Here is a 26,661-nt window from a genome sequence, read left to right on the forward strand (position 1 = left end):
TGAAAACCCCAATTTACCTCCTGGCTCTGAGTTTCCTATTTTGGACATAGGATGTTACATAGATGAAATGATCTAATATGTGGTCGGTCACCTGTAACTAATTTTTTAAATTCCATAGTAGTTTCAAGGGTGCTCAACACTGTAGCTTCTATCAACACTTCATCCCTTTGTACAAATGAATGGCACGCCGTCGTATGTGTAGATTACATTTTGTTTATACATTCATCAACTGATAAACACTTGGGCGATTTGGGGTGTTGTGAACAAGTCACTGCAGCGTTTCATGTGACATGCACTCTCAGTTCTCATGGGCACATGCCTGGGAGTGGAATTGCTGGGTCCTATGACAGATCTATGTTTGACTGTTTGAGAAACCATCTGACTGTTTGCTGCAGCTCTTCTAGGCTCGGCTCCAGCCCTGTCATCTGGTTGGCCTGGACCTAGGGCATGCTGGCACTGCTGAGGGGGTGATTGGCTAGGTTTGAGCAGGCCCAATGGAGACGCGTACCCACGTTTCCTCCCCTTGTCAGACTTGTTCAAGGAACATGGGGAGATGCACCATTTTACAAGCCCACCAGCAACATCCCAGTCTCTCTGCACCTTCTCTGATATGTTATGGTCAGCCTTGCCAGCGATGGCCACCCAGGTAGGTATGATGGGGGCATGGGTGGTTTGATTATAATGTCAGGCATCTTTTTATGTTCATATTTATCATTTTTATAAATGCCTAAACAGTAACTGGAAATTTTTTGAGGAAACGGAAGTGCGTATGACTGGGAGGAATTCCTTTTGAGGCACAAACATCCAGAGGAAACAGGAGAGCAACACCTGGCAGGGAGGAGATGGGGGGCACCACTGGGAGAGTAGGAGAATGCTGAGATCACTAAAGAAGAGAGGGTATGGGCCTGTAAAGCAAATGCCCCCAGAGACACTGAGGTGACCACCTCTGAACCTCAGCTCCTCTCACCAGCAGAAGCCTGTCACCTGCTGCCATCTAGGTCTTGATATGCATGCACAATGCACGAATGCTTTTCAGAGCTCTGGGTCCTATGTCCTATGTATCTCCAAGCCTCTGAGAAAGAATCCCAGAAGCTCAGTCCAGATGTTAAGCTCAACAGCCCTCCTTGAACAGATCCAAAAGGGGGGGGGGGGAGAAAGCACAAATCTCTTCTTCTGTCTTGGCACTCTAACCTAGCCAGGTCACCTTGGCAGCAGTGCCAGCATACCCCAAAGCCTGGCCAACCAGACAGCAGGTCTGGAGCTATAGATGGAAGGTCTGAAGACAACGAAGTGAAGGAATAGCTCAGAAAGAAATGCAAAGAATGGATGAGGGACAGGAAGAAAAGTCAGTGGGCCAGCTCAGAACATGCATCCTCTAGCCCAAGGCTAGACCTGGGACTCTCAGCCTGGGCTCCTGAGCACACTGTGGACAATCCTCCCTCTCTGACAGTCACATCCCCTCTTCTCTCTGCCCTCTCACCTGTTCTTTCCAAAGCGTCACTCACTTGACTTAGGTGAGCTTCTACTTGCAGCTTCACTCCTGGTCCTTCCTGAAGCTTCAACCTCAGCCTCCTCTGCCAAGGCTCAAAGTCTTCCTGGCTCATTCTATCTGTTAGTGAAATGCCCTTTTCTGGTGCACAAAGTCCAAAGCTCTACTCTGCGGGTGGGGGAAGAAGGCCAGCAATATGCTCTGGGCTTTGAGAGCATCTGAACATCTGCCAGCCAAAATGCTCCTTAGGATCTGGTCAGTGTGAGCCTGTGGTGCAAGGCTGCTCTTCATGAGCAAGAGCTGGTGCTCAGTCTAGCTGCAGATACACGGCAAGGGGGAAAACATTAGAGACCAGCCTGGCCCTTCCCTCTCTGATCATTCTTTCCCGGGAAGGCTCAGTACCACGTTCCAACCCATAGTACCTCCCAGGGTCAGATTGCAAAAGGCAAAGCCTGTGAATGTAGAGCTGAATACAGGCTTCCTCAAGCTTGAGCTGGACTCCCAGCTCCCTGCAAGCCTCCGAGGTGATCCTGACCATGTCTCTTCATCGTTCTGAGCCCCAACATCCTCAGCTTATGGCTATGGATGACATTGTCTACAGACAGGACCTAGGACACACTGCTCCCAAATATGGCATGTTGGTGATGGAGAAAACAGCAGTACCCCTCCCTTTCTCCTCCCTCCCCTGAGCAGGTCAGTGACCTAGGCAAGTTCTTCGATGACCTTCCCCTTCCCTCTCATTCAAAGTATTTCAAAACAGGTTTGGCTAAGTCCCCCTCCCTCAGTTTGTCACCACCAGGTCATACCCCATTTATTCGCTTGTGCCTCTCCACAATCAGATACTTTACCAGACATAGCATAAAAACACAGTTTTCCATTTCTTCATGTTTTCTACTGAAGACTCCCATATCTTATGAACTTTAGACTAAATAATGCTGTGTTTCTTATCTTGCTAATCTGTCCTTTGTCAGAGTGTCTCAGGAATGAAGCCAGGATCAGTGAAGGACAGAAAAGCTCTGTTTTATTGTCTTAGGCCCTGCGAGGAAGGTATCTCCTAGGACTGGCCTTCTGACTGGCCCCCGCCAAGGGCCGTTTTCCACTAATTTCAGATAAATCTTCCAAAATGTCCTAGACAACACATCCCAACTGGAGCTACCTCCTGTTTCCAAATTCCCTTCTCTGTTCTAGCAGACCCATAGGTTGTCTCTAGATTGTCCTTTTCCTCTCTTCATCTAGGCTCCAGTCAACCACAAGACCCAGAGAACCTAATTCTTTTCCCTGAATACACTCAATGACCCTAGAGGCAATGACCCAGGTTTGAAGCCTGGGCTGGCTGGTCAACTTAACACACAAACTAGAGTTATCTGAAAGGAGAGAATCTTATTTGAGAAAATGCCTTCATAAGATCTAGCTGTGAGACATTTTCTTAATCAGTGTTTTATGGCTGAGGGCCCAGCCCATTGTGAGTGGTGCCATCCCTGAATTGGTGGCCCTGGGTTCTATAAGAAAGCAGGCTCAGCAAGCTATGAGGAGCAACCCAGTAAGCAGCATCCCTCCATGACCTCTGCATCAGTTCCTGCCTTCAGCTTCCTGTCCTTCTTGACTTCCTGTCCTACCTGGGTTCCTGTCTTGATTTCTTTTGATGATGAAAAGCAATGTGGAGGCCAGGTGGTGGTGGCGCACGCCTTTAATCCCAGCACTTGGGAGGCAGAGGCAGGCGGATTTCTGAGTTCGAGGCCAGCCTGGTCTACAGAGTGAGTTCCAGGACAGCCAGGGCTCTCGGGAAAAAAAAAAGAAGAAGAAGAAGAAGAAGAAGAAGAAGAAGAAGAAGAAGAAGAAGAAGAAGAAGAAGAAGAAGAAGAAGAAGAAAGAAAGAAAGAAAAGCAATGTGGAAATGTAAGACAAATAAACCCTTTCCTCCACAGCTTGCTTTTTGGTCATGCTGTTTCATCACCACAACAGTAACCCTGACTAAGACAGATCACAATGGTAGTTCAGCCAGATAGCCTTAGGTTCAGGGCTCTCTGGCTTCTCACATCCAGTACGGGGGTGGGGGGGAGGGCAGCCCCTCCTCCCTAGTGCAGGAGGCACACGAGAGCCCAGGCTGCCTACTTTCCCAATGTGCCTACCTGCACACTGGACCTGCACACTAGAGCCTCTAGAGTCACGGCCTGTCCCCACTCGCACGGCCCTGCTAGTCTATTTTTCAGACTCATTTTTCCCTCTTCTTAGTTTGCTGAGTCCAAGCTCATGGTTAAACTGTTCAATACGGGACTTCATTAATCTGGCCCTTCATTAATCTGGCCCGTTCTTCAAGGGGAACCATCAACAGAATACTGGCCCTCGGGCCATCCTGCCCTCCACCCAGTCCCTCCTCTCTTCTTCCCTGCCTCTTTCCCTCCCTTTCTTCCTACTTTTTGTTCCCCTCTATTTTCTCTCTCTTTCCTTTCTTTCCCCCTCCCATTTCCTTCCTTTTTTTCCCCCTATCAAAAGAGTCTCACTATGTAGTCCAAGATGATCTCAAATTTGCAAGCCTCCTGCCTCAGCCTCCTGAGTCCTGGAACTACCTGCATGCATTGTCAAGCCTAGTGTCTTCAGAGTCTTTGGCCCCTCCTGCCCTAGGTTCATGTCTTTCTATAATTTCCACCCATCCTGCAGTGCCACACTGTGGTTCTTACCTCAGGTCTCTGGCCACCCTTCCCCCACCTCACTGAAAGGTTTTGAAACAAATTTCCAGTCTTTCAGCTCAGCTGTGATCAGACAAATCACAGAGAGGCACTGTGGTGTTTACTCAGCTGTGGCTCACAATAAACTTACCTCATTGGGAATCTACGGTGTTAGATTAAATGGCACTCTTTCCCTGGTATAGAGTCTGTCCTGCTATAAGCTAGCTCTTCGTCCTGTCATGAAACACCATCTGCTTCTACTAAAATCTGCTTATGTGGAGCAACAAGTTGTTACATATAGAACAAGAACCAGAGCCGGGAAGTGGTGGCGCACGCCTTTAATCCCAGCACTTGGGAGGCAGAGGCAGGCGGATTTCTGAGTTCGAGGCCAGCCTGGTCTAGAGAGTGAGTTCCAGAACAACCAGGTCTACACAGAGAAACCCTTTCTCAAAAAAAACCAACAAAACAAAACAAAACACCAGAGAGCTGGGTGAAAGGAAAGCTTTCTCTGTGGGCAGTGGGGTGGTCATTGAAGGCCCGACTAGACAGTTGTCTCTGGATCCTTCCTTCCTTCCTTCCTTTCTTTCTTCCTTCCTTCATTTATTGAAGCAGAGTCTCACTATGTAGAGTTGGCTGGCCTGAACCTTACAGCATAGACCAGACTGGTGTCAAGCTCACAGGGATCTGTTGCCTCTGCTTTCTGAGAGCCTAGACATGTGTCAACATGCACAGCTAGTGTGTTCCGTCTTGATCTGAGGGGAAGCAGGGGCTACTGCAGAGCAGGCATCAATCACCACATGCAGGATTGTGTTGGGCATGCATGTATCCTCACATCCTTAGAGTGTGCTACCAGGGCTTAGGATGCCTGTGGGCAAACAGGCTTGGAGAAGAAGTGGCATCCAGAATCCCAGAGCTGAGGAATGGAGATTTGGATGTGAGCCCAGATCTGTCTGACTGCTGGGCTGCTGATGTCAGCCATCAGATCTGCACTGATGGCCTTGGAACAAATATAATGACAGTCCCTGTGTGGTTACTTCTTATTCTGGCCCAGCTTTCTTTCCCTCTGTCAGTTGTCAAAGGTGGCCATATTGCCATCTGTCGTTTTATCAGCCCATTCTGTAGCTTGTGGGTCAGCTCACTGGTCAATCAGGTGTTTCTTTCTGTGGCCTGAAGAGGCTAAGAAAGGAAAAGTGGAGAGGAGGTTGAGAGGGCCTCCGCCCAGGGATCCACAGTATGATGAGCTTTGGGACCCACAACCAAAGCATGGGTTGGAACCTTCTGGAAAACTACAGCAATGACTGTCAAGAAATGCCAAGGCAGAATCTGAAAGTGTCCAGACATGATACTCTCTACAGAATGTTCTAGCCAGTGTCTTATAGAAAGCAAAACCTAGGACCATGGCTCTATGGCTGGCAATCAGACAGCTCCTCCAGGTACCAGTATGATTAGAACAATGAGCCTTGCTTCCCTCTCCACCCACTGGGAGGAAGCGTGGGCTAAGGGCTTGGTCAACTTCAAAGACTCACTGAGGTGGGCTTTGTCAGCTTTGGCCCCAAACTCACCAGTGAGTTTGTTTGCGAGTCTGACCACCAGGCCCCAGAATAACTTATTTCCTGCTTATGGAAGGCTCAGTTTAGTTACTTTCATCTGATCTGGGAAGCAGCACAACCACCCCAACCCCCTACCCTCTATCCCCACCAGCAGCTCTCTGTGTCTCCCCACCATCAAGTCTCCACACTGCCTTTTTATCCCCAAGTTCCTGTGTTCTTCAGCTGCATTCCAGGATTTATTTGTTTTTGTTATTTTTCTAACTTTGGTGTATAAGAAGAAACACCACACCCACCCCTTACCCTCTACACACACACACACACACACACACACACTATATTAAGTCATCAAAGGACCTGCACACAACACGTAGAAAAAGGCAGAGGTTGTGACAGGGAAACCCTGGCCCAGGGCCTCCATTCAGCCTTGTTCCTTGAGGCCAACAGCATCCTCTGGACTTGCCTTGTCTGGAGGCTCTTCTGGCCCTGGGACTTGTTTTGAAGCCTGCAAATGCTGGCTTGCTGAATGTTTTTCAATTAGTTGCCAGCATTTTTTTTTTTTTTTAATCAGAAATGTTCACAGCAAACTGCAGATTTTTGTTTTTGTCTTGAAAGATCAGCAGATCTGGCACGGACTCAGCTGTCCATGGTGCTGTGCCTGCTCAGAGCAGTTTGCCCGGCTGGAGCCTCAGCAGGGGGTGTCCATTGCACATTTCCTAGGCCCCTTTCACCCACTTGTGGGTTTCCTTGTCTGCCTCAGAACACTGGGCTTGGGAGCCACCTGGATAGGATGTCTGGGTTAGGTAAAATACTTTGAAGGTGAGGAATCAGGCCAGAGGAGCCCAGTCACAGCAGACAGAGAAGTGGTGTTCCTTTGGTTCTAGAAGTGAGAGTAATGATTCATTCCAGGGCCATGGAGAAAGCTCCGTGGGAAAAGCACTTGCCTTTCTCTCCCCAGAATCCACTTGTTGGAAGAAGAAAACAGGCTCCTCCAAGTTGTCCTTTGATTTCCAGAAGTGCACAGTCAAGTGTACCATGGTGTGCACACATGCATACAGACCTACACACACACACACACACACACACACACACACACACAAAACAATAAAATGTAATAATAATAAAAGAACCTCAAACTCAGAGTCAGAAACGGTGCCCAGTGTTATGGCAGCAAGTATGGCAAAGATATGGAAACAGGAGAGATGTCCTAGCCTGGCGTGGACGTGTTCTAGAAGGACAAGAAAGGAAGAGGGAGAAGGAGACAGGGGGAGGGAGAGGGGAGGAGGAGGAGGCGGCAGTGGCTGCGGCAGTGGTGGGGGCCTCAGTGATGTGAAAGTATAGAGGTTGGTAGAGGACGAATGGCAAGGCTGAGGCACAGAAGAGGCGTAGGGCTAGAGAGGTCAGGGGGACCCAGTGATGGGGCAGGAGAAGCAGGGAGCAGCTCCGACTCCTATCTTGGTGTACTGTCATGATGAGTTTGGTCACTGAGAGGACAGAAAGACTGTGCTTAGTACTGGACATACGAGGTTGGGTGAGTAGCATAGCCACTGAAGGGGGGAGGGTTCCCTAGAAGATCATGCTTCCAGGTAAAGACACACATCTAGGGGTCTGAGAGGCAGGTGAGGCTGATGTTAACAGATCAGTGTCTGAACGTGTCCTACCCGGTGTCCAAACTGAGAGCAGAGAAAAAGGAGACCGCCACCTCAGACCCACCTTCCAGGATAGTGGATTGGTACCACTGGGAAAGCTACTAGCTCCCAGTACTAAAGGCAACGTCTAGGCCTGGAGAGGGTGGCATCTAGGTGGTGGATAGTGACTGAGCCGTCTCATCCCTCAAAATAGTGGCAGATCCCTTTTCAGAGGTGTGAGCTGGGAGCATCTCCTGAGCTCTACCTCCTAAGTCGTTCTGGCCTCCTCCAGAATGCAGCCCAGCTCTCTCAGGTTGGTGTCCCCTGTAGGAGCCCTTGTCATCCGGAGGCAGTTCTCACAGCCCTTTATGTGGTCAGTTGGCCACTCTCTTGCTCCTCACGCCCTCCTTCTTATCAGCTTCTTATCAGCCTGATTTGGTAAACTCCTCCAGAGCAGTGCTGGGCTCTGGCCTGTTCAGATAGAGCAGGTTGTAAATCTGCTGAACTGCTCCAGAAAAAATACGTCGGATACAAAAATTTGTTTGTGCAGCACAGTATTAGCATGACCTTAGATGGCTTTTTTTTTTTTTTTTTTTTTTTTTTTTTTTTTGCCTAAGCCTCAGTTTCCTTCTCTGCCAGTCTTAGCATTTCTTCTAGACTCTGCTCAACAGTTGCCTAGCAACAGCCAGGTATGAGCTGGCTTGCTATAAAAGGACTGTTTGGTGCCTCTCTCTCTCTGGGTTCTCTCTCTCTCTCTCTCTCTCTCTCTCTCTCTCTCTCTCTCTCCCTCTCTCCCTCTCTCTCTGGGTTCTCTTTCTCTCTCTCCCTCCCTCTCTTTCTCTTTCTCTTTCTCTCTCTCTGGACCTTTTCTCTCTCCTTCCCTCTTTGTCCTCCTCTGTCTCTTCTCTTTCTCTGCCCCTATTCCCTTCTCAACCCCCCTTCTCATGCCCCTAAATAAATGTTATTTTACTAGACTGGTACCTGGTGGGGGACTCCTCAGTATGGGCCCACCAATACACCCTTCCCTCCACACCACGCCACCACATTACAAAATATATCAGCCAGTCTCATAGGAAATGCCCTAGACCTGATACTTTGCAGACCTCAGTGGCGAACTCCCTCCCTTCTTCCTCCACACCAGGGGTCCAGACTTCCAGTCTCAAGTTCAAGGCCCCTGAGAGCCTCAGGCTTCATCTATTCATTCCTATAGAACATGATCCTCTAGCTCCAATGGACTCCTGCCATTCTCCAGATTAACCATGCTTCTCAGCCTTTATCCATGCCACGCCCTTGGCCGACCGGTCTCCCTGCTCATTACTTTCTCAGGTCTCGGCCCCAACATAACTGAAGATCAAGCTTTTTGACTGAGTTGAGCTTGTCCACATGAGGTAGTTGACAAGACTGGAGGCTGGGCTCTAGTTGGGGTGGCCATGTTGACACAGAGCGACTGTGGGGCCTCAAGATCCAGTTCCTAGTGTGACCTAGTCCAGCACTGTGAAGGAGAAAGAGTCCAAGGAAGAAAGTGCGGAGGGAGTCTCCAGACAGCAACTGGCCTTGGCTGTCATTTTGGGGAAATTCCTTTGGAAGGACCTTTGGGTGGTCTGCTAACAGGAAAATGACCTCAAGGTCTAGTTGTTACATTTTGAGGGAGCTCTGTCAGGATGAAGGTTGGGGCAGGCTCTCTGGTGGTTTCCGAGTTGGGTCAGGGGCCAAGTGCTGGGACTTTCTGTTCCTGGTTCTGGCCCTCACTACCCCATCTAAACCCAAGATAACCTTAAAAATGTAGACTAGACGGTGTGGGGGTGGGGTGGGGGGAGGGTCCTGAGCCTTGGGGAAGCAGGACAGTCTCCTTATCTAAACAAGAAGCCATTGGCCCGAGGCCACACTGCCTTCCCCTGCACTGGAAGAGAGCTCATTGGTCACTCTGTGTTGAACTGCTGTCACAAGTCACATTCTTGAATCCTTATTCTTGAATCACAGCATTAGTCTGGGGGCCTTAGTTAGGCTTGGCCACCACACATAAGGTGCCCCCTGTGGACACCAGGCAGGGGCTGGACCCTCGGAGCCTCCAGTGTGATTCTGAAGAAAGAGGACAAAGGAAGCCACTAAGAGCTCAAACTCCACAGGGGGCTTGGCTGTCTCAGCAACTGCCTGTGGTCAGACATGTGGCCTGAGGTCACAGGTCATCAGCCCCTCCAAGCTCGTTTTCCTATTTGTAAACTGGATAGAAGTCTGACTTGAACTCACAAAGCTGTGACACACAAGGAGGGTTCTGATGAGTATTCCCAGGACACGGATCACGGAGGCCTGGCCACTCAGCCCTTCACATCCTTCTAGAGCCCCAGTGGACTCTAAGCTAGTCTATAAGCCCGAGGAGCCATAGGATGTCCTGTGTCAGAGTTTGTCGGCTTTGGCTTAATTCTCTCAGTTATCTCCCAGAAGTCTCCTCCCTTAACCTGATTGCTCAGAGCCTACAAACATGCCAGCCCATTTGTCCTTCTAGAATGTACATTCTGTTCAGGCCTTGCTGGTTGGTACTCCCTTCCCTGGAATGCCCTTTACCCTCTCTGGGTGTAGACCACCCTTCCCCAATGCTGGCCAGCTTTTTTTAAAAAACAAAAACAAAAACAAAAAAAACAAAAACAAAAAACAAAAAACAAACCCCTATTTCAAACTTTGGCTTTTTCTTCTTTTCATTATTATTTTCCTTTAACAAAAATGCCTTTATTGTAGTGAAATTACAAATAAAAGCATCACACAGTTAGATCAAACAGTCACTCAAACACTGCCTAATCCCAAACTGTACGTCTTAGTGAACATCTATGTACTTTGAAGTTAGCCATTCTGAAGTCACTCGACTTCACTTGGGGTTTTACATGTTCACTGTCAGTTACATTTTGATGCACTTATCCACCACAAAAAAAAAAAAAAAAAAAAAAAAAAAAAAAAAAGAAAAGAAAAGAAAAAGAAAAGAAAAGCATGACAGTTGAAATGTTGAAATTAGAAAAACTATTGGCTTTATCTTCTCTTCCATGAGGATTATATTTCATTCTGATCTCTCTCTCTCTCTCTCTCTCTCTCTCTCTCTCTCTCTCTCTCTCTCTCTCTTTCTCGTGTTCCCTTTTCTTTTCTGGGATCCTGGGCATTGAACTTAGGGTCCTGTGGTAGGCTTGAGCTCTGGCACTGAGATAGTTCACCAGGCTGAGCTGCCACTCTTTCTTACTCAGCCCCCCGGGAGGCTGGGATGACAGGTCTGTATCATGGGCTTCGGAAGGTTCAGCATTTACTCATGTGGTTTGTGTTTCTAACTCCCCAGATGGGCGTCACAGAGCTGAGACCCGGGACACAGAACCATTTACTCACTGGACAGTTCTATCATCCCAGCTCTGTCTGGTCCTAGCTGGGTCCAAGGCCTCAGGAATGAATGAAATTAAGTCTTGTCTCTCACATCTTCTAGTCCATTAACATGGGTTCCTTCCCCAACATTTGCCAGGCCTTGGCTGCGGCCTATAAAGTACCACACCATTCTCATGGCCCCCATATACTTCAACCCCCCATACTGATATGAAGGCCCAGTCAGTCCCCGCACAGAGGCCTCTTGCCCTACTGCTCCCTCTACAGACCAAGTTTATAAACACAATGGGGGACCAAGGGACTATCCCTGCCACCTACTATAAAAATGGAGTCCCTGAAAGAGATAGAGGCAGGCAGACTGGGCATGGACCCTTGTTAAGGTCAAGGCCAGCTCACCATCTGACACTTCCTAGACCAGTCATAGGAGAAGTAACACCCGCCTCCATGTCTGCTCCCCAGTCAGTGGCACCCAGGAAATAATTTGTTCTGTGGGGAGCCAGTGGAGAAGTACACAAGGTAGACCAGAGTCCATCAATACGGAGTGACGAAGAGAAAGCCCCAGGCAAGTGACAGAGAGGAGAGCACTAATATTAGGGAGACCAGTGTTCTGGCCTCTACTCAGCAAGTGAGTTGCTGGGTAATCTTGGACAAGTCACTTGTCCTCTCTGAATATCTGCTTCCTCACCTATTAAAAAGGAGGGAAGATTTTATTGAGTTCTCATGCAGTCCATGGGGCAGAGCTGGGATTTGAATGTGAGGCTGATGGTCAACTTCCATGTCTGCCCAGGAAAGACCTCATTTAAACAGTGGCCACACCTAGAATAAGCAAGGATGAATGGTGGCTAACACTGTGCATGGTGGTTAACAAAGGCTTCCTCTAGCTTGGACGAAGTCCCCCAGGTAGGCTTCATTTGGATGTGTTGGAAATGTCAAATTTCTCAAGAAAAAGCAGTGGGCAAGGACTCCCTGAGCAAGGGTATAGAGGCCAGAGAGTGGTTTCCCTGGATCTTACCATAGGGACAGTTTGGGGGTATTAGTTTCCTCCCTGCACAGACAAAGGACCTCTGCTACCTAAGGGTGCATGCAAACTATCAGGCTAGCTCTGTGGAGACACATCTGACTCTCAGCCCCTTTTGGTGTCTGTCTCTAGAACAGCTGGCCTTGGACTCTTCAAAGGCTGACAGTCATCTGCATCACTCATCCTGTCCACTGTACTGAGCCTGACCAAAGCTCCAGAGGGAAGCTGAGGAAGCACAGCTGAGGTGGCTTCTGGTGGTGTCTCAATGCAAGAACTCAGACCAGCTTCCTGTTATATATGTGTCAGAGATCAGTTAGAGGACCCAGAGCCAAGCCTTTACAGGGAGGGGAGGCCAGTGCAGAACTCCGAGTGTAAGTTTCTCCTCTGTCACAGGATCTCCAATCCCTGCATTCGTACCGAAAAGGTAAATAGGAATTTGTTTGTCGATAGCTCATAAACCCAGCAAAACCATCTTACTATGCCAGGTTCAGTAGTGCCCACCTGTGATCCCTGCACACTGGAGGCAGAGGCCAGAGAAGGGCATGTCAGAGGTGAACCTGGGCTACAAGAAAAACCTGTGGCACCAAACTCAAAATAAATCCCAACCCTTCCCTCAACCTGACCTCATCTTCCTCTCTCCAATAAAGCCTCCCTCCATAGAGGAAGCACCCATCCCCAACCTTCCCGGTGTCCCAGGGTCCCCAAGCTGTGTCTGTCACACTGCTGAGTCTGTTGGGCCTGGGAGCAAGCCTGGCCTTGCCTGGGTGGGTGTAAAGCTAACACTGCAGTGGACAGGCAGCGGCTGGGAGGCTAAGGGTTATTGTAGGGCATCCAGCCCAGACACTCTGTTAAAGACCTTCTGTTCCACCACTGTCACAGGTGGGTCTGTCACTCTGACCTGGTCACTTGGTGTTTTCCTCTTACCGTTCCAAGCTTGGTTTCAGGAAGCTTCCAGACATTTCCCCTCTAGCCTCCTCAGATCCCACCACTACCTATTCCAGATAAGTGTCAGCAGGCCTCTCGGAGTCCCCTCTCTGTGTGGATCCTGTAGATTGTGTCTGAAATCTGTCGGTCAGTCCCTTTGGGCGTTTGTCCCTGTGGGTTGGCAGTCTTCTGCCTTTCTGGCTCTGGCTCACACACTACCCTTTGTCCCTTCAGGTCCTCACTGTGACCTTCCTTCAGAGCCATGCTCTGTCTGTCCCTCTGTCCTGCTCCTAGTCTGCACCTCTGTCCTGCTGACACCTGTTGGTTCCTCTGTCTCTTTGCACATTCTCTCTCTCTCTCTCTCTCTCTCTCTCTCTCTCTCTCTCTCTCTCTCTCTCTCTCTCCCTCCCTCCCTCCCTCCTTCTTCTCTGTGGTTCTCTACTTTGTCCATCCATCTCTACATTGCCTCCCTCACACTGGAGGTGTGTGTAAGGGTTGGGGCTTAGCTTGATGGCAGCTGGGTAGGCCGGCCTTTCTAAGGACTTGGGTCTCTCGCTCAGCAGAGTGGTTTGGCTTGGCTCCCTGTCTCCAGCTGAGCAAACTGGCTTCCCTTCCTGCCCCTCTCATTCACTCATATACCCCCCCTGAGTTCCACAGACAGGGGAGAGGGGCTTGCTCTGTGCAGAACTGAGCCTCTGTCTCCCCAGCACACCACAGAGGCACTATATTTAGTCTCCCCCTTTCCTGTGGCTGTAGAAGCCCCCAGGCTCCCTCCCAATTCCTTCCTTCCTTCCCCTAGACTTACCTATTCTGGGCCCCATGGCTGGGGGAATGCAGAGAGTTGTGGCCCTCAGTTCAACCTGGAGCTTAGCACAAAGGAAATGAGCCTGTCAGTGGACAACTGGAGACAGCTTCTGAGAGAGCAGCAGCAGGGAGCGTCAAGGTAGGACTGTCCCTCACTAGGCTATGTTTATTTGGCCCCACTGGACAGCAGCTGCCCTCAAGTCGGGCGTGGTAGCAGCCCTGCTCAAACTGACCCCTCCCTGAGAACTCTTCTGGGCACTTGATCCTTTATCTGGCTTTAGGTCCCTCCAACCCTTGCAGTCTCTGTTTCTTTGGCTCCATGAATTCCTCTGATCTCTGGTTGGGACAGCCCAGGACCAGGAGTTGCAAAGGAGGCGGGTTTATTTAGGTCCAGCCCCCATGCGGTGAGGAGGCTGGTCCCTCCCTGAGGCTTATGGTTATTTCCTTGTGTGAGCAGCAGAGGCTAGAATGATAAGCTATTTATGGCTCTCAAGTTCAGGATCATTCTAGAGACAAATATTCCAGAATGTTCAGTTTCTTTGCTGCAATCCCAGTCACTGCCTGAACCCCTTTTCCTCTGGGGCTGCTGTCTCCCCAGTCCTCTATGAGCTCTGAGGCAAGCCCTTGCTTTCCTCTGAGCCTTCACCCCCCAACCCCTGTCCCCCTCATCCCTCATTAATATCTGTCCCTTCCCATCTCTGCCACCTAGATGGAAGGGGAAGGAAGGGAGGGGGAAAGGAAGCAAGGCAAAACAGTAAATGTGAAATTCTTAAGAGGTGTCTGGACAGAGGCTTTCTAGACAGTTGGAAGAATGATTCCACCCCAGTGTAGGCCCCAGCCAAGGGACAGGCGTCACAGGAGTCCTTGTGGTGTGAATAGTGAGGCAGTAAATAAAGAAGCTAACCTGGAGGCCAGAGGCTGAACTGGAGGAAGGAGCGGCAAGAGGCAGGGTCTTCACCAGACTGGGGAGAAAGCAGAGCCTGCATGTGAGGTTCCCTAGGGCCCATTCACCCAACAGGCTTGGAGCCCTTCATTTTAAAGATGAGGCAGAGTCTCAGTCACATGCCACAGAGCACCCCACTAGTTGGGGAAGCATGTCTTGCCACTCCCCACCCCCACTGTGCTAGAACCAGGGATGCCCTTCAACCCAGGCTGTCTTCTCAGGGGAAGAGTCTTTGTTTGCCCTTATTTGATACAGAAATGAGCCCAACCCCATTTCCAGAAGAGGACCTTTGCATAGAATGGGGATGTGGGTTTAGAGTCTAGCTTCCTCTGGAATAATAGAGAGCTTCCTTTAGCCCACTTGGCCATAGAAACCTGGGACATCCGAGATACAGATCTGGCTGGAACTTAGGCACTCAGCCGGATGCCCAATACTTTTTGAGTGAAGGTGTCATTGTAGGATGAGCAATATGAGCACGTGATGATGGATGAAGGCCAGCAATTGTGATGGACTGATAGAAAGAAGACTCTGTCCTAATTGGAAAGCCAGATTAGATCTGGGTTCTCAGCCCTTCAGTCCAAAGTCAGCAGTGAGTCTTCCTAGGAACTGGAAGACAGAGAACCTTCAAGATATCAAATCACAGGTGTACAGTTGCAAGAAAGAAGGTCCCTTTGGAGGTCTAGAAACTCTGATCGCTGACTTAGCCTTAGGGGCTGAGGCTGTTTGTATGACACCAGAGTATTCATGGACACAGATGTGTTTTGGTGGAGCAAAGTTCAGCCTCTGAAACTTGAGCTAACAGGTCCTCAGACTGTTCCTGAGCTAGTAGTTCAGTAGGGTCCTGTCTACAGGAGTCCTAAGCTTTGTGATTACTGCCTGGCTCCCTGGCCTAGTGTACTTGGGAGCGCTGGTGTTTGCTGCAGCCTGTGTACTTTGCACAACCCCACGAGCTGTGTGGATCCCAACACCATCTGCAGATTCTCATTATTTGCGAAACTTGATGCCTTTTTAAAGCATCTCTGTTGTTGGCATGGTTTGCAAAACTGCAACTTCCAGCATCCTTGACATTCTCATAGTCCTGTGGTTTATGCCAAGCCTGACGCTGTTGTAAAACCCTGAGCTGTTGGCAGAATCAGAGTCCTTCTCTCTGAGTAGCCCACGTACAGACAGGCCTTTCTGTAAACCTGACACAACAGGAGACTTCATCTGTGGTGCCATCTGCTTTGGGTTACAAGAAGAAGAATGCAGGGAACTAGATTGCTGAGCTCCATTCTGGTCCCAGCTCTGTCACAACCCTGCTGTGGGACACTGGGCAAACCCTCTGCTCCTTAGGACTCAGTCTTACCATCTGTTCAAGTGATCATGGCATTAAACCATCAACCTGCAGGGAGGTCCTGATGGTCATTGTGACCTTGCTCAGCAGATAAAGAAGGGGAGTAGTAGTCAGAGACACCTTCCCCCAAATGCTCCAAACTGCTCACCTCAGCTCCTCCATTCTCACATCCCTCTGGCTTGTTAGTCAGGGAGTGGATGGGTGGCAAATGAGTGTCTTCAGTGAGCCTGGGGGCTCCTAGCCTGGACCACTGCCTTGGGCTCAGATCCCTGCTGTGCAGACCTGCTTTTTGCAGGGCTCATTAGCTCGATCCAGGGAGGGTAATGCTCTGCTTGTTTCTCCTCACCGCCTCACACTGCCACTCAGAGAAGTGACTTGCTTACATCCCTCCCCTGCATCCTACCCCTGCACCCACCCACCCATCCCATCCTATCTTACACACATGTGAGCTCACACACACACACACACACACACACACACACACACACACACACGCTTCTCTCCAGCATCTCCAGCAGGAGACGGTCTGTGAGTTAAGGACATCAGTGTTAGATATGTTGGACTGAGGTCAGTGTGGGAAGGAATGTAGATAGAACTTATTTAATTCAATGTCCCTTCTTCAGATTGTGAGACTGAGGCTCATTGGGAGTGATTGTCTACCTCTCCCTGGGTTTCTTTCCCTGGCCAGTAGAGGAGAAATAGTCTCCATCCTGCTGAGAGTCAGGGCTTTCCTTTTTTGGCTCCCCCCTCTCTATCCTGAAGAGATGCAGCTCATTTCCAAACACCCCATGGTCAGCAGGCCAGCTGGATAAAGGGGACCCTAGGAGGGGCTGAACCTTTGGCTCAACCAGTTGGGCTTCCTGCTGCTGCTTCACTCTCCGGAACTCCTACCTGACAGACTATGGTATGGGGGTGCCACTCATGTCAGGCTCTGTTGTCTCAGCATCTGTCCCCTGGCTCCCACTGTCTCTATGCTGGGCCAGAAACAGCATCCTCTCTGGAAGTTTCAGGCCTGTTTCCCAGAGATCAGGACTGTAGTCACTTGATGCTTTTAAGGCACTGGATGCTTTAATTCTGGCCCAGCAAGAATTCTTTGGAGCCTAGTGTCCTCCCCTGCAGTTATAAAGATAAGAAACCTCCTGGTAGGACCACACAGAGCATCATCATCTTGCCCCAGCTCCTCCCTACCTATTTAGGGTGGGTAGCTTCTCTCCAAGGAGACAGAATTCCCTCTCTAGAAAGAACTCTCTGGATGACTTGGAGTCAGTTGGTTGCCCTCTCTGATCCTCCGTGCCCTTGTCTGTGAAATGTCTCTCTAGAGCTGTCAAGGCTGGGATAAGCTGATGGATGGATTAGTGCTTGCTAAGTTCTGAGTGCTGAGCAGACACGGGCCCATTATTAATATGGCAGCCATGATGATGATGATGATGATGACTTGTGATTCTGAAAGCAGAGGAAGGGGAGGAAGTCAATCACAGCAGGCGAGCATCAGGTCAGCTTGACCTGACAGAGCCCCAAGGCAATAAATCACCAGAAAACCCCACTCCTCGGACAGGGGAAGCTCAAGGGCAAACTGGGAGCTCACAGACAAGCTGGAGTCTGTGGGTACTTTAGAGGGTCTCTTACAGGACTCCAGCTGGGCACTGGCTAGCCTGGGACCTCCAACTGTCACTGTACCATCTCTATGCTGCCATTGGTCAGGTCCTACCTCTGCCTGCTTGTTAGTTTCCTTATTTAAATGGGGAGATGGCTGGAAGGGGTCTCATTAGTTGGAAGGATCGCATAAGCTGAAGGGTTAAAATGAGGTTACATTATTAATACTGCGTGTCCTTGGGGAGATGACACTGATGGGTACAGCAAAGCTGGAGGGGACACAAGGTGGGAGTGAGGGTGCAGACAGAGTCAGGTAGACAGTGGGAACCAGAGTAGGTCAGGAAGGAACAGTGTGGAGGAAAAACCTGGCTCCCTGAAAGATTTTCGCAACATTGCCCCCTGGAGGCAGAGGGAAGGTCTGCACCCTGGCCTTTGCTCCCGGATTCCAGTAAGGCCTTAGATTTCCCCCAGAAAACAAACAGGACTGAGGGATGAGAGCTGGGCCCAGAACAGGGTGTACAGGGTCTCAGAATACTGCCTTTGGATGGGAGACTCCTCTCTCTCTCTCTCTCTCTCTCTCTCTCTCTCTCTCTCTCTCTCTCTCTCTCTCAGAGAGAGCTGGCTTTCTATCAGGGTCCTATAGGGTTCTCATGTCTTTTCCTCATCTAAGACCTTAGGCTGAGGACAGAGGTACCCTAGGGTCACTTATCATAGGGCAGGATAATCCTAAAGAAAAACAAGTGGGGAACTTCAACCTCTCCAAAACAAAACCTCAGAGGGAGGGGTGTGCATCGTGTGTGTGTGTGTGTGTGTGTGTGTGTGTGTGTGTGTGAGCACACGCTCAAATGTGTGTAATGTTGTGAGGGATGCTCACGGTTGGCTGCTCAGTTACTCATTCACACACAGCATTTTCACTTAAGTTAATATGGCTTGTCTGATCATTTAAAGGTAATATATACCTTTATTACCTTATATACTTATACTTAATACTTATATACCAAGGAAGAGGGAAGCACAGCCACCTACCCAGGATGCACAGCTGCTTGGTGGTGTTCAGACTCCAGCCCAAATGCATTTAGCCCCAGAGACAATTGGGCTTCTGCTCTCGTCACACTGCCTCTTGGTGGAAGTGAGGATGACAAGAACAGCCACACTAGAGGCCCTGACATGTGTGCTGAGCTTGATCTGCTCCACAGAGCTCCGAGGACCTCCTGCCCATGGCTGGGAAGGCGCCAAGGCTCTCCTGAGATGTATTTTTAACTCCTCTTCTTCCTTGACACTTTCCTTTTCCAGCCTGTCATGTCTGTCAGAGCCTCACACCTCTGAAGGGGTGGAGGTGATGGAGAGGAGCAGTGGCAGCCAGACAGGGAGAGACAGCCTGTCACCATTCTCAACTCCCCCTCCAAGAGCAGAGTGGTGTCCAGGCACAGGGCACAGGCAGCTGGCCAGCTGACCTCTGAGCTGAGGGCTGTTCTATTTTTCTCTTTTCTATTCTCTTCTTTTCTCTTTTTCTCTTCTTTTCCTTTTCTTTCCTTTCTTTCTTCCTCCCTCCCTCCCTTCTTTCCTTTCTCTTCTTCACTTTAGTGTGTGTGTGTGTGTGTGTGTGTGTGTGTGACATGTGGATGACAAAGAACTCATGGGACTTGGTTCTTTTCTTCCTCCACATTAGGTCCCAGTATTTGAACTCGGGTCACCAGACTTAGCAGCAGGTGCCTTATATACTTTGATTCCTTTCTTTGCTGACACCTCTCCCCTGGCTGTTTTCTGATTTGAGTGTGTACATGCTCCTGAGATGTGTGGACTACTCCTGGAGACATTTAGGGACCTCTCTATTTCACAGTTGAAGGGACAGTGAGCAAGTGCCTCTCCTATGGTCCTGGAGGAGAGCCATGGGCTATTCCACATGGCTGAGATGTATTTGTGGTGCCTGCTTGCACCTCTCACCTTTTTAACCTGTATTATATCAGCGCAGAGATAACACTTAAGAAATCCTCACCTGATGAATAGTCCTTTGTTTTACAGTAAAGGAAACAGATTATCAGATGTGCAAGGCTTGGGTCTCGATCAGCCCAGCATTGAGATCTGAGCCTGGTCTACTCTTGTCCTCAGGCCCACTGAGTGGTGATCAAGTAAGTGTACCTACAGCTTCTGAGCACACTCAAGTCTTAAAGAAACCTCGTTCTCAATCCTCACCCCAACCTGCAAGAGAACCCTTTAGTTCTCTTTGCTTTTGCCTGTTTCACCTGAAGCCTGGGTTCCAGGTTGATATTGTTGGCTTTGCAGAATCTATCAAAGGAGTTATCTAGGAGACAAGGCTTTGGGCATATCACGAGGGAGTTTCTAGACTGAGTTAACTCACATGGGAAGCCCCACCCTAAATGTGGGCAACACCATTCCATGGGCTGGGATCTCAGACTTATTAAAACAGAGAAAGTGAGGTGAGCACCAGCATCCACTGCTCTCTGCTTCCTGACAGTGGATGCAGAGTAACTAGCTACCTCATGCTCCTGCTGCCTACTATGCCGTCCTTCCCCACCGTGAAGGACTGCACCCACAAGCTGAGAGCCTAAGTAAATCCTTTCTTCCTTAACATATTAAGGTAGTTTTTCACAGAAATGAGAAAAGCAACTGTCACCCCTCCCTAGATGTCCCGTCCGTCACCCTCTGCTCATGATTCCCCAGCAACAAACAGCAGAAAGTGGATTTATTAGAATCACTTACAGGTTGTGGGCCAGCTAGTCCAACAATGGCTATCTACCAGAAGAAGGTCCAAGAATCCAGTTAGTTGTTTAGTCTGGATGAACTCAGGCTGGATGTCTCATCTGGTCTTCAGTGTATAGCAGAATCCTGAGGAAATGGACTCTATTCCTAGTGAAGAAATGGACTTGCTATTGAGAGCAAGCAGACAGAGCTTTTGCTTCTATGTCCTTTGTTTAAGCTGCCAGCTGAAGGAGTGGCCCAGATTAAATGTGGAGCTTCCCACCTCAAGAGGTCTGGATTAAAGGAATGTCTTCCCACCCCAGAGATCCTAATTAGAGGTGGGTCTTCCCACTTGCAAGGATTAATTAAGAAAAAAAAAATCCCTTACAGGTGTGCCTAACCATTTGGGCTTTAGTTAATTCCAGATGCTGTCAAGTTGACAACCAAGAATAGCCATTACATCAACCTTCAACCCCAAAGTATTCTACACAAAATCAGCCACTGGAACCCAGCCTCCAGTGAGCCAGTGTGAAGAGCACTGAAGTTGGAAGAGCAGACCCTTCACACGTGGGATTAGTGGCCTTATAAAATGCCAGGAAGAGATTGTCTGGCCCCATCATACAAGGTCTCAGCTAGTAGAGGCCATTTATGAAGCAGAGTGAATCCTCAGAAACAGAGGAACCCACATGCACCTCCAACATCCCAGATCTGTCATCTGTCCATTACCTTGGGTGAAGTCTTTTGATATAGCAACTGGAGTGTACTTAGATACTTCTGATCTGGAAGCTGTTACCCACACTCTCTCTCTACTTGATCAACCTTCACAGCTTGTGAAGGTCACTAGGGATCTCTCTGCCGAATCTCACAAGCACATTCAGATTCCATCTCTCTGGGCCCATCAGTAGTGGTGTTTTATTTAGTCGTTGGTTGGTGGTTAAGGGTCTTGGTATGTAGCTCAAGTTGGCCTTGAATTTGATATGTAGCCAGGCTAGCTTTGAACTCTAAACCCTCTTGAGCCAGCTTTTTCAGTACTTGGATTACAACTGTGTGCCATCATGGTTGTCTCTATCTGTATTGTGCTATGTGTCCCAAGCTTAACTCATCATAATTTTCATTTATTTATTTATGTATTTGTTTGTTTGTTTGTTTATGTATATGAGTGCTCTATCTGCATGTATGCCTGCATGAGAGAAGAGGGCACCAGACAGCAAAGGGCATCAGATCCCGTTATAAATGGTTGTGAGTCACCATGTGGTTGATGGGAATCAAACTCAGGGCCTCTGGAAGAGCAGCCAATGCTGTTAACCATTGAGCCATCTCTCCAGCCCTCATCATCTTTTTCTAAAACTTTCATCTCATTTAGTCTGCCTGCTACCCACTACTATGTTCTTTGTCTCACTCAGTGTCAATATTGTCTGTCTTTCTTTTCGAGCCCAAACACATCATATTGAAGTCTTCCATGACCAGCTTTTTCATTTCTTAATGCTTTCTCTAACCCTTGATTGTTGAAGGGCATAGATCAGTGGTTCTCAACCTGTAGGTCACAACCACTTTGGGGGATCACATATCAGATAATTTTCATATTAGATATTTACATTATGATTCATAACAGTAACAAAATTACAGTGACGGAGTAGCAACAAAATAATTTTATGGTTGGGGGTCAGCATAATTTGAGGAATTGTATTAAAGGGTCACTGCATTAGGAGGGTTGAGAACTGGCTTAGACTTTCTTGATAGATTGAGCTCTAACAACACATTGTTGACTGACCAGAAGGACCAGGCTTGTCCACTTCACCTCTCTGACATCCTCATCTATGAAACAAGATGCCCATAATCAACTTTCCATCACCGTGACACAATAACTCCCTATTTTGGCTTGTGGCTTCAAAGGTTCATGGTCATTTGGCTCATCACTTATGGGCTCATGGCAAGGCAGAGCATCATGGGAGAAGGATGTGACAGAGCAAAGCTGCTCACTTTATTGTATCCAGGACAGAGGGGCCAGTGATCTGGGGATAAGATCGGCCCATCAAAGGCATGTTAACTGCCCCTACCCCAACCCCAGTGCTTTTCTTCCTCCTACTAGATATCAAATCCTATTTAGCCACAAGAGTGCCAATGAACTAATCTGTTGATGAGGTTGACATCCTTGTGATCCACTGACTCCCTATAAGTGCCACCAACAGAGGTACAAGCCTGCCACACATGAGCCTTTTTGTGGAACATGTCACACAGAAAACAAAACATTCTCTCTGTGTCTCTCTCGCTGTGTGCAGTGTTTATGCGCATGTGTGCATGTCTATATGGGAGGTATATTGTGTGTGTGTACATATGAGTGTGTGGGTATACGGACTACCCACACATAGTACACAAATGCATTCACGTGTTTGTATGTGTGCATGCAGAGGCCAGAGGTTGATGCTGGGTAGCTTCTTTGGTCACTCTTCTCTTTATTATTATTATTTTTTTCAGATGAGAACTTCCACTGGATCTGTGGCCCTGAATCCTGTTGATGAACTATGAAGATCCACCTGTGTTCTCCCCCACATCAGTGCGGGGGGGGGGGGTGTTGCAGACACGCTCTGCTGTACTCAGCTCTTACGTGGTACTGGGGATCCAAATTCAGCTCCTCGTGCTTGCATGGCAAGCACTTTACCAATGAAGCCTTCTTCCTAGCCCCAGAAATCCTACTGCATAACAAAATCAATACTGCTCATATTAAAGTATGTATGTGAGTAGTAGGGAACCATAGTTGGCACACATAAGCACATGTGAGGCCAGTGGTGTTCCTGTCCCATTCTTCACCACCATGTATCCTGCCAGTCTTCCTGCTTGGAGCCTCTCCTGTTTTAACCACTCTCCTTGCCGTAGGGGCCAAGAGTTTTTGATATCTGTGGTTGGTTGTGTCAGTTTTGCCAAGGATGGGACTGGCCCCTAACAGCCCCGTGCTGAGTTCTCATCCTGGGCTTGGAATCAGGGACATTTTTCTCTTCAGCTTGTTGGCTGCTTTAGCCTCATCTTTTCAGATTCTTCCCTAGGCCTCAACTGAATCACAGATAGCCAGGTATGCTAGTACAGGCCTCTAACTTCAGGCCCAGGAGGTTGAGGCAGGAGGATCTAGAGATTGAGGCTAGACCGGGCTACAATAGTGAGTATCAGGCAAATCTGAGTTATATAGGGCCACTCTGTCACGAAGGAGAGAGAGAGAGAGAGAGAGAGAGAGAGAGAGAGAGAGAGAGAGAGAGAGAAAGAAGAGAAGAGATGGAGGGAAGGAAGGAAAGAAGGAAGGAAGGAAGGAAAAGGAAGGGAGGAAGGAAGGAAGGGAGGAAGCACATGTCTATAACCCCAGCACTTGGGAGATGTAGGTAGGAAGATAAGGCGTTTAAGGTCATCTTCAGCTACATAGTCATTCTGAGGCCAGCCTGGTCCACATGAGATCACAAGTGGTAATAAAAGACACATACATTGCACTTAAACAAGAGCCTCCTTATCTCCCTAACATACCTCCGAGCTTCCGCCCTCTGGCTTTGCTGATCTCTTCCTGGCCAAGCTCCCCTCATCTGCTTCTATTTTCTATTTTGGAACTGTCTTCCAGGAGGCAACCCTGCGCTGTTCCCTCCCTGTTTCCCCCACCCACCCACCCCACCCCCACCCCGAGCACAGATCACAGTGGCTAGGATGCCAGGTTTGACACTGACCACTGACCACTACCTGTTCATGATCAAACCAGTTTCTCACAGGACAGCATGATTGAGGAACCAGAGATCTCTGTGATTTAAAATGGCAGCATTCACAGCTAGACCTGGTTACTCCAGGGAAAAGAAGCACACTGGCAGCTGGCAGAAGATGAAGTCATGGAGGGCTCCCTGGCAGAGGCTGAACTTACTCATACCGTAGCCGAGAAAAAGAAGGAGTGGATGAGAGAAAATAGGTAAGAGAGTGACAGAAAGTGTAGCCTGGGGACCAAACGACTCTCTCTTTGGTCACACTTGTGTAGCTTCAGAACATCCAAGGGTCCTCGTGGGCCAAGGACGCAGGTACTTTATACCCCCAGAATGAATTCTCTCGCTGTTGCTCATTGCATCACTGTGACATGGACGAGGCACAGTGGGACTTCAGACCTATGGTGTCCTTACGTAACGATACCAGCATTGCTCCGTGGGTGGGGGAGCCCCAGAGGACACAAGTCATGCCGGTGGGGATGCTTAATCTTGTTGTTCTGATTCTCACAGAGCCCAGGAGTAGCAGCGAACAAGCCACCCGAGAATGCCCCCAAAACAAACCAGAGCCTCAGGAAAAGAGATCCCTAGTGGCCCAAATCCCAGGAGACTGATGGTGTCAAGCTCCACCCCAAGCTGGCCATTTGTAATAAGGCAGCACTGGATGGGAGAGAGTCATCTATAGCATCCTGGATTGGGGCCCTGGGACAAGCTACAGAGGTCCCAGACAGGAAAGTTAGAATTAAAATTCTCTAGGGCTGAAGAGCTGTCTCAGAGCTTGTTGCTCTTGCAGAGGACCCAGGCTCAGTTACACAGCATCTAAATGATGGTGTGCAACCATCCATAACTCCAGTTCCAGGGAATCTAATGGCTTCTTCTAGTCTCCCTGGGCCCAGGCATTCACATGCAGGCAAAAGACATACACATAAACAAAATAACATGTCCAGGGCTAGGTGTATATGTAGTCCAAGGAGGGAGCCAGCTCTGGGAGAACATGTTTGGGGAGGCAGAAAGTGAGGGATCTGGACTCTCACAGGTGGAGATGGCTACTCTCTCCTGCTCTGATTTATTTCAGGTGCCTGGCTCTGTTCCGAAGTTTCCCACCAAGTGTCTTAGCCCTTTGGGGGCCTCCCCATTCATTTGGCAACCACAAGGGAACTGGACCAGAGGCTCTCTACAGAGTTTACTGGCCACTAATTCTACAGCAGAACTGCCCACACAGCCCTAAAGTCATTAAGACAGCACTGCCCAATCTCTGCTGTGGGAAGTTAGTGGCCTGAGAACCACTGACAGTCTGGCTTTATAGGAGACTGGTCCAGAACCTCCAAGAACAGTGAGAGAAATGGATACACAGCAATCCTTAGGTATGTGGGCTTCAGTGCCTCTTCCACAGTGCACCCCAGGGAGATGGGGCAGGCAGAAGGCTTCTCTGATTTTTCTACCACCAACTGCCTGTGTGACCTCAACCAATTCACTCCTTTCTCTGAACCACTTTTATTTAGGCAAAAGTGTGTGTGTGTGTGGGGGGGGCTGGGCAGAAGGAAAATGCCAGTTGTGTAGTACACAAAACTGCTTGATTAAGAAAAAAAAAAACCTGGCTCTGGTGTTTCAGAATCTCCCAGAAAACTTGGCACATGGTTCCAGTCAGTGGGATCCCCTTTGCAGAACTGTTGAAACCTTTGGAAAAAGGTACCAATTTGTGCTTCCTGGGATGGGAAAAGCAAAAAGAACATTTAAAAAGATGCAGCATCTCTGCTGACTGGTCCACTGGGGGAGAGCTCAGCTAAACTCACGCCAGATATTTTTATCAATGAACTCACCAGTCAAAATTATTGCCACAGGTTCATGGTGACCTGGGCTGCAGTTGCTAAACATTTACCCTCCAGATGCAAAGCGACTGCCAGGACTTTTCTTCAGGAAGACGGGACTAGTCTCTCTCTCCTTTAAGTCACATTTGAGAACATTTTTTTCTAACTATTTAGAACATCTCTTTATCACCCAGGCCATCTGAACCTGTTTTAAATTTTCTCAGAGCAAAACTGAAATTTATACCTGTCTCGGGTACCAGTCTGAGAAACTGAGAAAAAAAAAAAAACCTTCAGCCTCATTTCTTTCTGGGTAGACAGCAGAGAGAATGTCTAAGTTGTTCAGGCAGACTGGCTTGCTGGAGAAGGAGCCAGTGTCATGGCCTGGAAGTCTAGTCACTAGACAAGCTCTGACATTGACCCGATCTGACCGGAAGGTGACACATCTATGGCACCCTGTCACAGTCTGATTTCTACAGTCATGAAAGAGGGTGCAGACACAGCTCTCTGCAGGGCCATTTTCACTCTTACACTGGAAAGACTTCATCAGAAGAGAGAGGAAGCTGGAGGCAGTGCTGGAGAACCCACAGAACTGCTGTAACATCACTGAAGAGGAAGAAGCAGTGCCCCACAAGCCAGCACCACCTGGCCTGGACAGCTGCCAAAGGAACAAGTCCAAGGTAAAGGCCAGGCTAGCATCCCTCCACCCAGATGGAGGGAGAGGAAAGTTAGATGAGAAGAGAAATGGAATCCATTGCGGAGCAGAGGGGAATGTGTCAGCTGCCCCTTACTGCTCCTGAGCTGAGTCCTTACTGAGGCCAGTGCCACTCCTCAGGGCTCAGGTATGGTTAAGAAGACCACAGAGATTGCCATGGACTAGTGGCTCACACCTTTAATCCCAGCACTTGGGAGGCAGAGGCAGGCAGATCTCTGTGAATTCAAGGCCAGCCTGGATTACAGAGCAAGTTCCAGGGCTACACAGAAAAACCCTGGAAAGAGAGAGAGAGAGAGAGAGAGAGAGAGAGAGAGAGAGAGAGAGAGAGAGAGAGAGAGAGCTCAGAGTAAACACTACATCACACACACACACGCACACGCACACGCACACGCACACACACATACATACAGAGAGAGAGAG

The 26,661-nt window shown here is 49.0% G+C and overlaps 1 protein-coding gene and 1 long non-coding RNA gene across 7 annotated transcripts in view; one reads left to right on the top strand and one right to left on the bottom strand.

Annotated features, from left to right (window-relative positions):
* Slco2b1 (solute carrier organic anion transporter family member 2B1) overlaps positions 1 to 13,768 on the bottom strand; it is a 49,126-nt gene extending 35,358 nt beyond the window's left edge. For 2 of the 4 annotated variants that reach the window (XM_076938739.1, XM_076938736.1), the window contains exon 1: positions 1,481 to 1,626. In XM_076938739.1, the coding sequence (XP_076794854.1) occupies positions 1,481 to 1,604 (124 nt within the window). In that variant the 5' untranslated portion in view covers positions 1,605 to 1,626. Of the gene's footprint in view, positions 1 to 1,480; positions 1,627 to 13,431 lie in introns of those variants that run through there. The other 2 variants (XM_076938749.1, XM_034486630.1) reach the window with 2 other exon arrangements.
* On the top strand, positions 1 to 26,602 carry LOC143443146 (uncharacterized). Of its 3 annotated transcripts, none has more exons than XR_013111914.1 (4): positions 9 to 646; positions 11,835 to 12,126; positions 22,475 to 23,933; positions 24,235 to 25,239. It is a non-coding gene; the product is annotated as an uncharacterized LOC143443146 (long non-coding RNA). The 3 variants fall into 3 exon arrangements; XR_013111915.1 differs by adding an exon at positions 25,334 to 26,602 and having other exon boundaries at positions 11 to 646; positions 22,475 to 25,085; XR_013111913.1 differs by having other exon boundaries at positions 1 to 646; positions 22,475 to 25,239.
* Positions 26,603 to 26,661: the final 59 nt, after the last annotated feature.

The sequence above is a fragment of the Arvicanthis niloticus genome, chromosome 1 (genome assembly GCF_011762505.2).
Source record: "Arvicanthis niloticus isolate mArvNil1 chromosome 1, mArvNil1.pat.X, whole genome shotgun sequence".
NCBI lineage: Eukaryota > Metazoa > Chordata > Mammalia > Rodentia > Muridae > Arvicanthis > Arvicanthis niloticus.